Source organism: Equus caballus, chromosome 10, assembly GCF_041296265.1.
Source record: "Equus caballus isolate H_3958 breed thoroughbred chromosome 10, TB-T2T, whole genome shotgun sequence".
NCBI lineage: Eukaryota > Metazoa > Chordata > Mammalia > Perissodactyla > Equidae > Equus > Equus caballus.
This window is the reverse complement of record NC_091693.1, coordinates 49,636,029-49,655,506: the sequence shown is the minus strand read 5'-3', so window position 1 is coordinate 49,655,506 and position 19,478 is coordinate 49,636,029. Positions and strand designations below refer to the sequence as shown.

Here is a 19,478-nt window from a genome sequence, read left to right as displayed (position 1 = left end):
CTCACACATTTTGGCCTATTTTACCACCTGTCATTCCTTCTTTCAAAAATGTGCTTACACCAGCTCCTTACAAACGAAAGAATTCTTTTTAACTGAAAAAGATGAAGTTAAAACACAATGAAAATTTCTGTCCATGGTGCTAACGCACATCCCTGGTTAGGAGACACTGCTCTAGATGGTTCTACAGTGCAGCAGGACTGTACCTTAGGAAGTATTTTCTACCAACTTTGGCCACTTTTGAAGTCAGTCATCACTTTCCTTATTTTAGGATAGGAAAAACTGATGACACAGCAGAACAGATTTCTGGCCTCTCAAAATTTCCCGGTGATTTAAAGGTCTCACAAGATTCTTACCTTGTCCATGAAACTATAATTTCTCCCTTCTTTTTAATAACATTCTTTGCAGAAAGGCCTGTAGAAGTGGCAGATGCTGCTGATGGCTCCTTAATCCCTGGGCTTGCCTTTAATGAGGAATCTTGAGTCACTGCAGGGGCCTTTTTTTTATTGGCTTTCTTTCGGTGAGCTTCACCATTCTCACCAGAATCTTGGGTAATTTTTTTAGTCTTTTCCCTACTAGTTAAGTCTGTTTCCTTTCTCTGTTTTTTCTGAGAAGAATGATTTAGATCAGAAAGGTTTTTTCTCTTTTTCTGAGCATTATCCAAAGCCCCAGGCACCTCTGAACTATGGGAATTTGGTGCTGGCTCTGACTTTACATCATCCTGTTTTACTTCACATGAACTGGGAGATTCCGAGGTCAAATCAATATAGGCTTCCTCAACACCACATTCCAAAGGTCTGTTTGCCACTTGCACCTTTTCTTCCTTACAGTTATCTTCATCCACACATATCACCTGACACCTCAAGCCTTCAACTGCTAAAGCAGGACAGTTACCTTCATTTTTACTCTCACTTGAAACATCTTGTGTCAAATCAATAAAGGCACCCACAGTATCAGGCTGCATATTGTCTAATATTGGAGCATTTTGATCCAAATTGCCTCCAGAACAGCCCAACTGATCAATATTTAAAACTGTTACTTCTATAAATTCCCCCAAGTTTTTGGTCTCAGTGACCGGATCTTTTGTGAGGTCTATATATGTGTTTGGAAGATGATCCTCAACAGAATGTGGGATTTCTTCCACTGGAGGCAATTCTTCAACACTTTCAGGCACTTTTGGTTCCCATTCATGATGCAACTTGAAACATTCATCAGCCACTTCATTACTATGACCCACTTTACCTGAAGCATCTTTAAGGAATTCGTATATATCAGGAACCTGTGTTTGTATCACACAGTCCTCTTCTTCTTGAGCTGATTTACTGCTATCAACATGTTTGTTGGAATTTTGCAATTCCTCCACAGGTTTAAAAACTCTATTCTGACAGGAAGTATATTCTTTCTCTGCTGCTTCATCAGCTTCCTTTTCCACTCTAGGCAAAGATGCCAATGATTCATCAGCCACCATATTCTGTTTAAGATTAGGGGAGGTAGATGGTGCTGCACGTCGTATTTTCACAATGAAGTGGTCATTGGACTTTTCCATTATGACAGCATGCATGGGTAGATTAGGGTGGTACTGAAAGCCTGGAACAACAGACCGGCTTGTCCATGATGAAGAACAACTTGATTTACTGCTTGAATTATCAGACTCCAGAGCTAAATGAATATCTTGTTCAGATGCATCCTCTTCCTCAAGTAAGGCATCTTCACTGAAATGTGCACTAATAACTTCCTCAGGAGTTGAAGTAGACAATACTTCTGGCTTTAAGAAACTGAGATGACCATCTGATTTCAGAGGTGATGGTACTGTTAAAGAGACTGCTAGATCTTCAAGAAGTATGGAAGAAATGCAGGGCTTGCTCTTTTCTGAACTACATACATTATCTTTACTTAAAGCTATGTTAGTGGACACTTCAAACATGCAACTTTCATCCAGCACATCAGGATGAACTGGCAATGAGAGGCCTGAAGACAGAGATGGAGCTTTCTCAGATGATAATAATGACCAATTATCATCGCTAATCATTTTAGGACATGGAGAAACCACTCCTGAAACTAGCTCTTCCGTTGTACATGCTGGTATAGATTCACACTTAAGACTGTCTAGCAGCTGCTTCTCTGGCGTCTTTAACTCCCACTCACTTTTTTCATTACAGTTAACACTGGTGTCCAAAAGATCAGAACCTTGCAACAAACTTTTAAATATTTCACCCATCTGTGCATCACTGACTAAATTAAAAGTAAGGCTAGATGCTTGCTGTTCAGTAAGAATCTCAAAACTGCGTTCTGGCTTCAAAGCTGCATGCTGGGACGTCTGTGCATCCTCCACGGTGCTTCCTTCTATTTTTCCCGGCTTTGGGGCGCTCAGGCAGTTTAGTTCTAAGGAGTGCTCTTCTGATTGAGAGTTCTTAATATTATCAAAGCAACTGTTAAAACTTTTTTTAATGTCATACTTCACTGTGTTAATATTGGAACAATTTTGGTCTTGATGTTTTTCCTCAGATTTTTTACATCCCACCAAGGACCTATAATAAACAGAACCTTCTGATGTGGGGGATTTCGCTTTCAGTATTTCTTTGCTGGAGCTGTCCACATTCCCCTTCCGACAATTTAAATATTGTGATTTCTCTTTATTTCTCTTTTCAAGTTTTCCTTCGTCACTGTCGCTACCGAAGTTTACAGAATCACAAAACTTTACTAAGATTTTCTTAAGCTTTGCAAACAAATAATCAAGTTGCTCATCGACAAATTTCCACAATTTTTTTTTCATATCTGGTAGTTGCTGTTCAAATAAGCGATCCACTATGCCATTCTTTTTAACTTGCTTAAGTTTGGATTCTATGACATCACAGAGATTCTTCTGCAAAACAGTCACTGACTTAGAGATTTTAGATAAGTCAAGTCGCTTAATCAGTGATGTGAAACTCAAAATTGCTGACTCAACAATTCTATGAAATTGCATTAATGAAAATTTTACCTTGAATTTCATATAATTTTTCCTTACATGTTTTCTTATCATTCGTAACATGTGCATAACTTCTCGTACAGAAAAGGGTGGAGCAATAACTGGAACTATTTTTTCCAGGCTCGCAGTGCTCACTGTCTTATCTTTCCCCTCTGCTTTTGAAGGTCTGCTAGACTCACTTTGTCTTTTATTCCATTTGCTTTTGGTCTGATGGACCTTCACAGCAGACGTCTTCCCACTGTCTTTATCCAAATGCACAGCAGTTTTCCTGCTTCCGGGGCTAGTTTTTTTATTCCATTTGCTTTTGGTCTGATGGACCTTCACAGCAGACGTCTTCCCACTGTCTTTATCCAAATGCACAGCAGTTTTCCTGCTTCCGGGGCTAGTTTTTGTATGCTGCACGTCAGCAGAGGCTCTAGGTTTGGCACTTTTTTCAAAACTTTTCTGTGGTTTAGATTTTTCACTGTCACTTATAATTTCTCCTTCTTCTAATTCATCTAAAGATGAATTCTTAAGGGAGTCTGCCTCTGTAAATCTGTCAGATTTGCAAATTGGCTTTTGATTTTCCTTATTGAGATCAGACTGACTCTTGGAGGTAGAATGAGCTGAATCTGGTGGAAACACATCTGTGGAAGTGAGAAAGTATATTATAATCATATGATCATTGAGTCTTAGTCATTTGACATTTCTATACAAAATACAATAAAAAATTAAATACTGAGGCAATTCACTATTCTAATAACTTTTTCTTTTTAGCAGAATGTTACTGCCTGATTAATACTTATTCATGTCATTGGTCTTTACTGGCCTTAAAATATACTCAGAAGGTAACTGACAAGAGGGTAGTACAGAGTTTGGTCATTTGGATAACATCAACCCACTGCTCAAGTATCTTTACTTCATGTTAGCAGAACCACCTATTCTATGCCATTTGATGATGGTTTCTGAACAACAAAAATATACCTGAAAGCAAGCAAAGGGTATATGAAACGATTTGTTCTACCACTCCCTTTTTTTACATAAATAAGAATTACCTAAATTTAACAACTCAACGTACATTTCAAGTTAACAACGGGGGTCTGGATAATATGTTAGCCATGTTATTAAAAAAGAAAAAGCACTAATTCATCTTGCTTACGGCATCCACATTCTCACAAAAAGATAAGGCATAGAAGATAATACAAACTATTACCTTTATGACTGTTACTATATAATGGGACTTGAGATGGGCTTTCCATTCTAAGGACTTTTGCTACAGGTCTCACTGGACTATTCAGAGGACTGATGGCCTCTGGAATAGGTCTCAGGTGATTAAGGTCAATGCTCAGAACTGAGTTCTCGTCATCATGATATATTGAGTTTGTTTCACCAATTTCCACTCTGTGGTCCATTAACTCAGTCTGCTGAAGTGAAGATTCTAGAGGCTCTTTAGGTGAGCAAGGCTCCAAATGACAAGACTTACTCTCAACCAGTGGTGTACCTACAAGAGAAGGCTCAAATTGTGGGTTACCATCTTCTGAAAGGACTATTGGCAAAACACCATCTTCTTCGATTGAAGGCTGCAAAATGCTTCCACTGGATTCAGCCACTTGTGTTGAAAAAGCCTCCTTCATTTCTATACCTTCAGAAATACTACCAGAATTTAAACCATCGTTTCTTTTGATATCCAATTCCAAGCCAAAGTTTTGAGAAACATTTGTTTGTAATATGTCCACGACCACAGGAACTGCTGCCCCTGCACCATTAATGGTTTGTTCCATTTCTGTTGATGATGGAAACAAGGATTCTGCTTTTTCCATTTCCACAGGTGCTGAGAAGGAAGTCTCTGTACCACAAAGGGGCACATCACAAGGCACAGTATTCTCAACAGATTTAACTAACAAGCTGTTTTCTTCTTCCATTTTCCTTTCTGGAATTTTAGTCCTGGATTCAGATTCTGCTGCAAGAGCATCATTTGGTTCCAATACCTTTGATTTGGTTTCCTCTGTGATATGTTCACTGACAGAGGGAACACATGTCACTGTTTTAGCCTGCACCAAGGACTCTACGTCACATGTGCCACTGGATTTGGGAGTATTGGTTATTTTATGCTGATTATCCTGAGAAACAGGCTGCTTTTTAGCAGGAGAAAGAGTTAAGTTCAATTTTTCCATAAAACTCAACTTTAAGTCCTTGTTCTTCGTTTCATTTGGACCACTCTCAGCTTTACCTGTAAGCTCTTTATTATCTCCTTCTTTGGAAATATCATTATTAGAGACTTCACCTTTATCATTTTTTGGCTCATGCTGTCTCTTTAAATCAGTAGTGGTTTTCTTAGTTTCTTTGTTGGTCTTCTGCAAATGTTCTGTAGGCGTTCTTTTTTCATTTCTCATATGCCTATTTTCATCTTTGCTTTCTCGTTCTCTTTTCCTCTTATCTTCAGTTCTATGCCTTTCTGCTTTTAAAGGTGTATTTTCCCATTGATGCACAGCATCAACTTCCTTGGAGTCAATGTGTTTGTGAGTTCTACTAGTTGAAAAAGAAGAGGGACATCTTCCTTCTTGGAAACTATGATTACTTACACCCCTGTCTCTTTTACAATCTTCCCTTCCTCTTCTCTCTTCTACATGGTATTTACCTGAATTATGAGAAGACTTTGTTATTTCATTCTTGGAATGAGGAAACGATGCTCGTTCAGATCTTCTCCAATAATCCTGGTCTTTTACTATTGATTTAGGTTTTTGATCAACTTTTCTTTCTTCTTTGTCTTGTGATTTAAATTCTTTTCTATTTATATTTTGTGATCTTTCACTTTGTCTTTCTGGTTTTTTGTCACTTTGAGATTCTGTTCGAGTGTGTGGCCTTTCTCTAGAGGTCTCTTTCTCCCAAGAAGAACTAAGGCGTTCATTTTTATAGTCCAAATCTGTGTTACTTTTAAACTTTGAATGTGTGCTTTCAGCCTTGGGTTCACCTCTACCATATTTCTCAGGGCGTCCTTGCAGCCTTTGACTAGCCTCTGTGTGCCTTGGTTCACCATCACCACAGTTCGTGTTTAAGTCTTTTCGTATCCTGTCAGTTCCTCTGCTATATTGGCTATGTCTAATATCTTTTCTCCCTCTTCTACTATCCTCACTGGAGCTACCCTCACCAACCTGATAATGGGAACGTGACCAAATGCCATTGGTGCAGTGTGTTTCAAGAGATGTAGGCAGATGCAAAGTGCCCTTTTTTCCAGAATGTGATTTCCCTTCTTTTTCGAGGTTTGGCAGTGAAGTGCTATGATGTACATCTTTAGAAACATCACTTTTCACTCTGTGATCAGTCTTTGAACAGTCATCCAAATGAGGAGATCTGGATTTAAGATCTTTTGTTTTAACTATATCTGATGTCCTTGAAGTTTTATGATTATTTCGAAAATGTGGAAACTCGGACAATCTATTGAGAAATAAACAGCAAAAAGAAGTTGATTACTTTTTAATAATCTAAATTTTAATCACGTGATAAACTTTAAAATTCAGGGGCCCACATACTGGCAAAACTAATTTTATTTTGTATAAAGGCCTGAGTGATAGGCATTTACCAGCTTCCTACTAAGTGAGCAAGCCTTCCTCAAACAAAGTCTGGAGGACCTCTCAGCTATATCCCAGCACTTGCCACTTCCTTCACCATGCACATACAACTCCCAAACTAACCACAAATTCCCTTCTTTTAGAACAAGTGATATTACTTTCTTGCTCTCACTCCCTCTAGCCCAACTGAAACAGAAGGAAAAGCGAAATCTTGCTCAACAACTGATACAATCAAAATAGAACTCCATGTAGCTCCCTATCCTAATTTTCTGTTTCACATACAATCCCACAGTAAACCAAAGCATCAACAGCTGTCTTATAGTGGCACATACTGAGCAAAAATAGAAAGGAATATAGAGTTGGGATTCTCTCCTAGGGGAACGATTTTATTGTTTAAAAAAAAAAAGCCTAATAAGGTTTCATTAGTGTTTCAGAAAACTGGCAGCTTTCCTAACAATAAAATGTAAACAGCTCATTTTAGCTTTTTGTAGTAATATAAGTCCCTCTTTGTGAACTTCCATAACTTTCCCAAATTCCCATAAATCTATTCCTAATCAGTACTAAATGTGTAGAGAACACCAAAACTTAAAAGACTCAGAAATAAGGGGAGATTTTCATAAAACAAAAGAGGACACAGGAGACATATAACCTAAGGTAATCTGTAGACTTTATATGGATCTTCTTATGGGTTGAACTATGTCCCCTCAAAGAACTTTGTTGAAGTCCTAACCCCCAGTACCTCAAAATATGACGTTACACGGAGACAGGGTCTTTACAGAGGTAATCAAGTTAAAGTGAGGTCACTAGGGTGGGCCCTAACCCACTATGACAAGTGTGCTTATGAAAAAGGGAAATTTGGACACAGAGACAAGTATAGAGAGAAGACAATATGCAGAGATAAAGGAAGATGTGACCATCTACAAGCCCAGGAGAGAGACCTGGAACAGATCCTTCCATCACACAGCCAACAGAAGGAATCAATCCTGCTGACACCTGGATCTTGGACTTCCAGCCTTCAGAACAGTGAGACAATAAATTTCTTTTATTGAAGCCACCCAGTTTGTAGTACATTCTTATGGCAGCCGTAGGAAAATAACACAGATTCCGACTCAAAAAACCAAACATTAGAAGACAGGCTTGAGACAACTAGGAAAATGTGAACATAAAAAGCACTAACCAAAAGAGAAAAAGATTTGACAAACTGAATTCCACTGAAATTAAGAACATTTATTCCTCACGAGACACAATAAACAGAGTGGTAGACAAGTCAAAGAATGGGAAGATATTTGCAATGAATTTATCCAACAAAGAACTCATATTCAACAAAGGATGTACATGTGTAAGGTGCATCAAACTTATTAAACCATAAGCTCCTAAAAGATAGTTCTAGGGGCCATCCCAGTGGTGTAGTGGTTAAGTTCGCACACTCTGCTTTGGCAGCCCAGGGTTCATGGGTTCAGATCCCAGATGTGGACCTACACACTGCTCATCAAGCCATGCCATGGTGGCGTCCCACATACAAAAGAGAAGAAGATTGGCACAGGTGTTAGCTCAGCTACAATCTTCCTCAAGCAAAATGAGAAAGACTGACAACAGATGTTAGCTCAGGGCCAATCTTCCTGACCAAAAATAAAAGACAGTTCTAGCCCACAGAGCTCATAACACATATTTAGTACAACTCTGTACTAAATAAAATACTATCAAAAATTTTATTTTATTTTTTTGCTGAGGAAGATTTGCCATGAGCTAACATCTGTCGCCAATATTCTTATTTTCTATGTGGGTCACTGCCACAGGATGGCTGCCTACGAGTGGTGTAGTTCTGCACCCAGGAACCGACCCGGGGATGCCGACGTGGAGGACACCAAGCTTAACCACTAGGCCATGGGGCTGGCCCTCAAAAGTTTTATTTTAAAATAAACCTGTATATTAAACACTTTCCATAATTTGCTCTTAAATTTTCACCTTATATTAATATTTGCATTTTTTCCTTTAAACATCAAGTTTCAACCAAATCATAAACATGTATCATTAGAATACTAGGCATAGCTCACAATTAAAAAGTGAAACTATTTCACAGAACATTTCTTAATCTATAATCACATCAAACAATCTAATGACATAACTCTCATCATTTATTCACCTAGTTTCTCTTTTCACCCTGTTCAAACATCATATTCCTCTCCTAAAAGATTCAGATACATATAAAATTTCCCGAACACTTCAGGAACCAATCTTATCCTAGTTGCACTGGTGGGATTTGGGTTGGTAAACATGCACAACCATCTTCATTTTCAAAAGTGCTTTATAATGCCATCTGGTCCACACAAGATTGTCTACATTCACTCTTCAATCATTTACTGAGTATCTACCATGTGTCAGGCACTGTGCTAGGTGCTTCATAACATGGTGAGGGAACAGAGACATGGTCCCTGCTCCCATGAAGCTTACAGTTTAGTGGAACAGAAAGATACTAATCAAGTAATCCCATCCATGATTTAAACAACCACAAGTGTAGAGAAAGCTACTAAAGAGAGATTTGACCTAGTCGCAGAGAATGGACACATATCCTCTGTGAAAAGAATGTTTATGCTGCGACCTGAGGATGAGTAAGTATCTAGCAGGTGGAGGAGAGGAACACTGCAGGCAGTGGAAACAGTCCACACAAAGGCAGAGTTCATGGTACAACCAAGGAACCAAAAGAATGTCAGAGATGTACCAGAGCTATGACACCTAGGGCAAAGGTAAACAAGAAGGCAGGCCTGAGAAGTAGTTTGGGACCATAATGTGAAGAGCCCTGTGGGCCAAGTTAAGACTTAGACCTTTTATCCTAAGAACAATGGAAAGTCACTGATGTATTTTAATCAAGAAAGGGAGTGGGATGGGCTGGTTCTGTGATAGTGAGATATCCAGACTTGTGCTTTAGAAAGTATCCTGGGGCTTTAATATTGAGAAGAGACAAACCAGAGGCTGGAAAGAGCAAGAATGAATGCAGAAATACCAGCACAAAGACTACTGCCAGTTCAGATGACAGTTTAGGGGCAGCAATGATGGTAGAAATGTGGAGAAACGAAACATTTGAGAGATTATAAAGACATAAAAATTAACAGGACACAGCAAGGAATTTGGATCTGAGAGATGATAGAGAGCTAAGTGTCAATGACGACTCCTACGCAGGGTGACTGTGTCTCAGTTTGCCAAACAATCTCAGTGTACTTATTAATAGCACTCCCTTCTACTCTCAAAAGTATCCCAGTTTGAGCAATTATATTAAATGGTCATACTACCCCTAGGTCTCTAGCTTCACCGGCAGAATAAATGACGGGGAATCCACTAAGCTAGGACAGAACAGAAGAAGTCTGATCATAAATTCAGTTTTAAATGAGGTAATTTTGAAAATTTTCTACAGACGTGTAATTATCTACATATAAATGGAACTGACCTAACATGAGTGATATTACCTCAAAAGAAAATACTGATAGAGAAAGGAAAGGACATAGGTTTGAGCTTTGAAGAATTCCAATGCAGCCAAGTAAAGAAGAGTAAATTTAAAGTTAGGAAGGGAACAAAGAATCATGAAAGCCAAAGGAAGAGACTATTTCAAGAAAGGAGGGTCAACTACGGCAAATAGCATGTGAGGACAAGTTAAAATGAGAAATCAAAATTATTTGATGGGGAAATTGAGGGAGCAAAATTGCAGGGTGAGCTGACCTGGGACTCTCTCCCCTCCAAACTACAACAAAGGACTGGAAGAAAAACCCTGAATTTCAGCTAATAAACCTAATGCCAGGACTTAGAGACCTACACTATCAAAAGACGGAGGACGGAGACCCTGCTGCTGGCCTCGGAGGAGCTGGAACAAGGTAGGAGAGAACTTTGCTCCCTCCCCTAGAGTCTGGGATCGCTGCACGCGTCTGGGAAGGAGTGGGGGAGGGGCCACATGACCAGGGGATAGTCTAGGACTCCTGCTGCCAGTACAGTGGAAACCCGCTGACAGGGGAAAGCTTCCGTGCACGGGGACCCCATAAACCCAGGGCCCCGGGAGACCAAAGAACAGAACTGATCTGAATCCAGATCGGCCACAAGAATAGCAGCCCCTCCCTCCCGGAAAAGCCACTGGGCGCAGCCATCTTGCCTGAAGGCGGAGAGCTCAGAACACGCAGCTCTCGACCCCCATCTAGTGGCGACAGGCTCTAACTGCAACTGAATTCTACCACCATGCAAAAAAGTCGCTCCTCTACTATCCAGCAATTTATAAAAGCCCCAGACCAGAAGGAAAACAATAAAAACACAGAATTAAGTCCTGAGGACTTGGAAATAGGTAAACTAAGTGAAAATGAGTTCAGAGCAGCTATAATCAAACAGATCAATGAAGTAGAGAGAAAGATAGAGAAACAAGCCAACGAGTTCTGGAGTTACTTCACAAAAGAGATTGAAATCATAAAGAAGAATCAAACAATTACTAGAGATGAAAAACACAATGGACCAGATAAAACAGAATTCAGATTCCCTGAATGTCCATGTAGACACCACAGAAGAGCAAATTAACATAAGTGAAGACAGACAGGCTGAATGGCTCCAGACAGAGGAAGAAAGAGAACTAAGAATTTAAAAAAACGAGGAAAATCTCCGAGAGATAATGGATTCAATGAGGAGTAAGAACATAAGGATCATAGGGATTCCCGAGAATGTGGAGAAGGAAAATGGAGCAGAAAGTGTGCTTAACGAAATTATTGAAGAGAACTTCCCAAATCTAGGGATTGACGGAGAAATGTGTGTAGAGGAAGGTTTCAGATCTCCTAGATTTGTCAATGTAAAAAGACCTACTGCAAGGCACATAGTAGTAAAATTGGCAAAAAGGAAAGAATACTCAGGGAAGTAAGAAAAAAAAAGAGAATAACCTATAAAGGAGCCCCTATCAGACTGTCGGCGGATTTCTCTACAGAAACCTTACAAGCTAGGAGAGAATGGAGTGACATATTCAAAGCTTTAAAAGATAAAAATATTCAGCCAAGAATACTCTATCCAGCAAGAATTTCCTTCAGATATGAGGGAGAAATTAAATCTTTTCCAGACAAACAAAAGTGAAGGGAATTGGTAACTAAAAGCCCTCCACTACAAGAAATCCGCAAGAAGGCTCTCATACCTGAAAAAAGAAAAAAGGGAGAAAGGGGACACAAACCACAGACTAGGGAGACTGATGGATAGAACCAGAACAGGATAGCAAATATTCAACTATAGCATTAGGGTAAAGGTAAGGAAACTACCAAAGCAAGGACGATCTTATCACTCTAACTACAAATTCATAAGACTAGTTGGAATAAGAAATGAAAATAATTATTTAGGAGGGGAAGAGCAAAGGGTCTAAATCAGTATTGGTCAAGTAAGTAAGAGACCACCAGAGAACAGACTATATTATACACGAGATTCTAAATATAAACTTCAAGGTAGACACTAAAATAAAGTACAGAACAGAGTCACAAATCATAAATAAGGAAAAATCTAAGGAACCCAGCATAAGAAATTGCAGTATTAAATGGGTAGTCTAAAGCACACAGGAAAAGAAACGCAGGAAAACAAGATAATGAGCGACAGATTGACAGCATTAAGTCCACATGCATCAATAATCACTCTCAATGTAAACGGATTGAACTCTCCAATAAAAAGACACAGAGTGGTAAAATGGATTAAAGAACAAGATCCAACAATTTGTTGCCTCCAGGAAACACACCTCAGCCCCAAGGACAAACACAGACTCAGGGTGAAGGGGTGGAGGACAATACTTCAAGCTAATAGAAAGGAAAAAAAGGCAGGTGTTGCAATTCTTATATCAGACCAAGTGGATTTCAAAATAAGACAGGTAAAGAGAGACACAGAGGGACAATATATAATGATCAAAGGGACACTTCATCAAGAAGAAATAACGCTTATAAGTATCTATGCACCCAACACAGGAGCACCCAGATTCATAAAGCAACTATTAACAGACCTAAAGGAAGATGTTAAAAACAACACAATAATAGTAGGGGACCTCAACACCCCACTCACATCAATTGACAGATCATCCAGACAGAAAATCAACAAGGAAATAGTGGAGCTGAATGAAAAACTAAAACAATTAGACTTAATAGAAATATATAGATCACTTCACCCTGAAAGAGCTGAATACACACTCTTCTCAAGTGCACATGGAACATTCTCAAGGATAGACCATATGTTGGGAAACAAGGCAAGCCTCTACAAATTTAAAAAAATTGAAATAATAACAAGCATCTTCTCTGATCATAAGGTGCTATAAGGCTAGAAATTAATTACAAGAAAAAAGCTGAGAAAGGCACAACGATGTGGAGACTAAACAACACACTACTGAAGAAGCAATGGATCACTGAAGAAATTAAAGAAGAAATAAAAAAATACCTGGAAAGAAATGAAAATGATAGCATGCCATACCAACTCATATGGGATACAGCAAAAGCTGTATTAAGAGGAAAATTCATCGCAATACAGGCACATCTTAACAAACAAGAAAAATCCCAAATAAGCAACCTTAAAGTACACCTAACTGAACTAGAGAAGAAAGAACAAATAAAGCCCAAAGTCAGCAGAAGGAGAGAAATAATAAAAATCAGAGCAGAAATAAATACTATTGAAACAAAAAAGGCAATAGAAAGGGTCAATGAAACAAACAGCTGGTTTTTTGAGAAGATAAATGAAATTGACAAACCACTAGCCAGACTCACAAAGAAAAAAAGGGAGAAAGCTCAAATAAACAAAATCAGAAATGAGCGAGGAGAAATAATAACAGATTCTGCAGAAATACAAGGGATTATAAGAGAATACTACAAAAAACTATATGCCAACAGAATGGATAACCTAGAGGAAATGGATAAATTCTTGGACTCCTACAATCTCCCAAAGCTCACTCAAGAAGAGGCAGACAATTTGAACAGACCAATCGCGAGGAAAGAGATTGAAACAGCGATCAAAAACATCCCAAAGAATAAAACCCCACGACCAGATGGCTTCCCTGGGGAATTCAACCAAATTTTCAGAGAGGATTTAATACCTATCCTTTTCAAGCTATTCCAAAAAATTAGGGAAGACGGAACACTTCCTAACACATTCTATGAGGCCAACATCACGCTGATACCAAAACCAGACAAGGACACCACGAAAAAAGAGAACTACAGGCCAATATCACTGATGAACATAGATGCAAAAATCCTAAACAAAATTTTGGCAACCAGAATTCAGCAATTCATCAAAAGGATCACACATCATGATCAGGTGGGATTCATACCAGGGACACAGGGATGGTTCAACATCCGCAAATCAATCAACGGGATACACCACATCAACAAACTGACGAATAAAAACCACATGATCATCTCATTAGATGCAGAGAAGGCATTTGACAAGCTCCAACAGCCATTTATGATAGAAACTCTGAACAAAATGGGCATAGAAGGAAACTACCTCAACATAATAAAGGCGATATATGACAAACCCATAGCCAACACCATACTCAATGGGCAAAAACTGAACGCCATCCCCCTGAAAACAGGAACGAGGCAAGGATGCCCTCTATCACCACTCTTATTTAACATAGTACTGGAGGTCCTGGCCAGAGCAATCAGGCAAGAAAAAGGAATAAAAGGAATCCAAATAGGGAGGGAAGAAGTGAAACTCTCGCTATTTGCAGACGACATGATCTTATATATAGAAAACCCCAAAGAATCCACTGGAAAACTGTTAGAAGTAATCAACAACTACAGCAAAGTTGCAGGGTATAAAATCAATTTGCATAAATCAGTAGCATTGCTATACTCCAATAATGAACCAACAGAAAAAGAACTCAAGAATACAATACCATTCACAATCGCAACAAAAAGAATAAAATACCTTGGGGTAAATTTAACTAAGGAAGTGAAGGACCTATATAATGAAAATTACAGGCCTTTCTGAGAGAATTGGCTGACGACATAAGGAGATGGACAGACATTCCATGTACATGGATTGGAAGAATAAACATAGTTAAAATGTCCGTTCTACCTAAAGCAATCTACAGATTCAACGCTATCCCACTAAGAATCCCAATGACATCCTTTACAGAATTAGAACAAAGAATTCTAAAATTCATATGGGGCAACAAAAGACCCCGAATTTCTAAAGCAATCCTGAGAAAAAAGAACAAAACGGGAGGCATCACACTCCCTGACTTCAAAACTTACTACAAAGCTACAGTAATCAAAACAGGATGGTACTGGTATAAAAACAGGTGCACAGATCAATGGAACAGATTTGAAAGCCCAGAAATAAAACCACACATCTATGGACAGCTTATCTTTGACAAAGGAGCTGAGGGCATACAATGGAGAAAAGAAAGTCTTTTCAACAAATGGTGCTGGGAAAACTGGAAAGCCACAGGTAAAAGAATGAAAATTAACCATTCTTTTTCACCATTCACCAAAATAAACTCAAAATGGATCAAAGACCTAAAGGGAGACCTGAAACCATAAGGTTTCTGGAAGAAAACGTAGGCAGTACACTCTTTGACATCAGTAGTAAAAGGATCTTTTCGAACACCATGTCTTCGCAGAGAAGGGAAACAATAGAAAGAATAAACAAATGGGACTTCATCAGGCTAAAGAGCTTCTTTTAGGCAAATGAAAACAGGATTAAACAAAAAAACAATCCACTAACTGGGAAAAAATATTTGCAAGTCATATACCTGACAAAGGCTTAATATCCATAATCTATAAAGAACTCACACAACTCAACAACAAAACATCAAACAACCCAATCAAAAAATGGGCTGCAGGCATGAACAGACATTTCTCCAAAGAAGATATACTGATGGCCAATAGGCACATGAAAAGATGCTCATCATCGCTGATCATCAGGGAAATGCAAATCAAAACTACACTAAGATATCACCTTACACCCATTAGAATGACAAAAATATCTAAAACTAATAGCAACAAATGTTGGAGAGGTTGTGGAGAAAAAGGAAAACTCATACACTGCTGGTGGGAATGCAAATTGGTGCAGCCACTATGGAAAACAGTATGGAGATTCCTCAAAAAACTAAAAATAGAACTACCATACGATCCAGCCATCCCACTACTGGGTATTTATCCAAAGAGCTTGAAGTCAGAAATCCCAAAAGTCCTATGCACCCCAATGTTCATTGCAGCATTGTTTACAATAGCCAAGACATAGAGGCAACCTAAGTGCCCAGCAACAGACGAATGGATAAAGAAGATGTGGTACATAGATACAATGGAATACTACTCAGCTGCAAAACAGAACAAAATCATTCCATGTGCAATAACATGGATGGACCTTGAGGGAATTATGTTAAGTGAAATAAGCCAGCAAGAGAAGGATAATCTGTGTATGACTCTACTCATATGAGGAATTTAAAATTATGGACTAAGAACAGTTTAGTGGATACCAGGGGAAAGGTGGGGTGGGGCGTGGGCACAAAGGGTGAAGTGGTGCACCTACAACATGACTGACAAACATTAATGTACAACTGAAATTTCACAAGATTGTAACCTATCATTAACTCAATAAAAAAAAAAAAAAGATGTGGTATATATATACAATGGAATACTACTCAGCTGCAAAACAGAACAAAATCATTCCATTAGCAATAACATGGATGGACCTTGAGGGAATTATTTTAAGTGAAATAAGCCAGTTAGAGAAGGATAATCTCTATATGACTCCACTCATATGAGGAATTTAAAAATGTGGACAAAGAGAACAGATTAGTGGCTACCAGGGGAAAGGCAGGGGTAGGGGGTGGGCACAAAGGGTCAAGTGGGGCACCTACAACACGAATGACAACATTAATGTACAACTGAAATTACACAAGATTCTAACCTATCATTAACTCAATAAAAAAAATTTATTTGATGGATTTAGTGGCAGTCACTATCAACCAAAATGACAGCTGTTTTGGTGGACCAATGGAGGCAGAAGTCAGAGAGAAATGGGTTCAAGAATGAGGAGAAACAGGAAATGCAGACAGCAAGTTTAGATAACTGTTTTGGAGTTTGACTATGAAGGAGAGGAGAAAGGTGAAATTCCAGAGCAGAATATTGCCCCCAACCAAAAAAAAAAAAACAGAGAGAGAGAGAAGTTAAGTAAAACATTATTTGAAAGGGAAAAGAATATACAGTTGAGAGCTGGGTTAAGGGTTGTATATAAACAAGGAATATGAGCACAGATATCTTCTTGATGTTTCAGTAATCTGGCAGGAGCCTAGAAGAACCCATGAAATACACACCATCATCTTCTCAGGAGAAAACAGTACCACAGCAAGATCCCAGTATATTAGAAAACTGAATATATTAAGACAGGTATGTGGCAATATTCCATTAATAATCATACATATGTCATCATGATAATATACCATTAGAATATTAGTCACAGTGAAACTTTAAATATTTAATAAAATGAATGGCTTTCATATCTTTCCTCTCAAAGTTAAAAATGTTCCACATATCAATACCCACGTAATTTATAAACAGACCCACACCCCTCAATCATACCTTTGATGAAGATTATTTATTTCTTCATCCTTGCGGTTTATTTCCACTCTGGCAGTTTTGATAAGTGCTGAAATATTCTTCTTAAGAGATTGGTTTTCATTTTTTAGGCTGAAATTCTAAACATCATAAAATATATTTAATAAAGTATATATCTACAGGATTATTAAACTACTACTTATAGGGGCCAGCCCAGTGGTGCAGAAGTTAAGTTCACACGTTCCGCTTCGGTGGCCCGGGGTTTGCCAGTTCGGATCCTAGGTGCAGACACGGCACCGCGTGGCAAGCCATTCTGTCCAACATGGCATCCCATGGCCATGGCATCCCACATATAAAGTAGAGGAAGACAGGCACAGATGTTAGCTCAGAGTCAGTCTTCCTCAGCAAAAAAAGAGGAGGATCAGCGGCAGATGTTAGCTCAGGGCTAATCTTCCTCAAAAAAAGAAAAAACCCTACTACTTATAATAGCTAGTGACTATTGAACGCCAACTACCTGCCAGGCATCATATATTTCACCTTATGTAATTCTCAAAAAAGTCCTTTGAGAAGTACTATTATGCTTATGGTACAGATGGGGAAGCTGAGATTCAGAGAAGATAACTGGCACCAGAAACGTTATTTAAAGCGAACTACTTAAAACAGGTATCAAAATGAAAAAACAATAAATAACAGGAAAAAAGTTCTATGTGAGTCATTATCTTGAAAATCGAAAATAAAAATAAAAATTTTATTATATTTAACAACTTAGCTTTAACTTCCAACAATGTACTAATTTGCAGATGAACAAAGAACAAATCTAGGATTGACTGGTTCTTTTGGGGAATGGGAAAAGGAAGAGAAATAACTTAACCAGAAAATAAAAAATCAGAACAAGATATGACATTCCTGATTTTTGCAGCATGATCACCAAAAAAGTGACTCTGGCAAAAACTGTGAAGGTCTGACCATTTTCCCCCCAACGGCCATTCTAAATCTTTTCTCCTCAAACCATTCTATTTTAAACCACTTGATATCATCTCTGAGAATTTTTTATTATTTAACTGTTAACTAATCTAACGGATTTTTTATGTCAATATCATTTAACACATCAAGCAGTTTTCCTGTATCAATTTCACTGACATAGGAAATAATGCATGTTTTGCCAGATTTCCTATTTCATTTAATACTAAAAAAAAAAGTTTCCTTATAAATTGCTAACACTTTAGCATTTTAATTTCTAACAAAAAGTTTTTATTAAATTTTGATTTAAAAATTTAGTAAGGCAAAAATAAAACATTCATAATAATCCTACCTGTGTCTGTATTTCCTTAAACTTTTTCATCAACTCTTTCATTTGCATCTGACATTTTCCATATTCTACTTGCAACTGTATGACATAAAAAGATTAATTTAAGCATCATTCTAAATTCTTTTCTTAGCTTAAATGACATTTCAAAATATTTAAAATTTTGCAAATCAATCCACTAAGAAGGGAAGATTACGTCTATTTCTACTAACAGGCATTTAGTAAGATTACCGGTTTTTAAAGTTGGCCCTACTAATAATATATTTTGTTTCACATTCAATCTCCAAACCTTAAAATTCAAATACAGTGGAAAGAAATTTATCTGATACAAGTGTTGGACATTTTATAACTTAGTAGATATAAAAAGATAAAATGTTATATCACACTGATTGCCTGTTGAGGTTTTATATATTCAGACACTTACAATTAATCAAGCAAAATTCTAACTAAATTTAGATAAGCATTCAGTAAACACTGAAAGCAGATCTCCAGGCAGAAACTGAATTAAACATTATTTTAGTCTAAGAGCTACTTCCTAAACACAGAGCGTCTGTTCAATAGTAAGCTGATGCCTGTACTTCAGGAGCTGTAAAAGAGTAAAATAACTGTCCTTAATAATTCTGGCAACCCATACATCATTATACGTTGCCTCCTTTGCAGTTCCTTCTTCAGTCAGAATTTCTTCATATAAATCCAAACAATTTCTGGATGGTACACAGGATTTGGAGGCATTGTCTAAAACAAACAAACAAAAAACCCTTACGTTAAAATATGTGTTTCCAGATTCAATGCAATCTCTATCAAAATTCCAATGTCATTTTTCACAGAAATAGAAAAAAAAACAATAGAATCACAAAAGGCCACAAAGAGCCAAAGGAATCTTGAGAAAGAAGATCAAAGGTGGAGGCATCACACTTCCTGATTCCAAACTAAAATACAAAGCCACAGTAATCAAAACAGTACAGTACTGGCATAAAAACGGACACATAGACCAATGGAACAGAATACAGTCCAGAAATAAACCCATACATATATCGTCAATTAAAATTTACAACAAAGAAGCCAAGAATACACAAAAGGGAAAAGGAGAGTGTTTTCAATAAATGGTCTTGGGAAAGCTG

At 37.9% G+C, this 19,478-nt stretch overlaps 1 protein-coding gene across 2 annotated transcripts in view; it reads right to left on the bottom strand.

Moving 5' to 3' along the window:
- CASP8AP2 (caspase 8 associated protein 2) overlaps positions 1-19,478 on the bottom strand; it is a 42,287-nt gene that overhangs the window by 3,692 nt on the left and 19,117 nt on the right. The window contains 6 exon segments of one of the 2 annotated variants that reach the window (NM_001309237.2): positions 354-3,181; positions 3,284-3,591; positions 4,158-6,379; positions 17,076-17,191; positions 18,364-18,438; positions 18,992-19,092. In NM_001309237.2, the coding sequence (NP_001296166.1) occupies positions 354-3,181; positions 3,284-3,591; positions 4,158-6,379; positions 17,076-17,191; positions 18,364-18,438; positions 18,992-19,092 (5,650 nt within the window). 2 annotated transcript variants of the gene reach the window in all.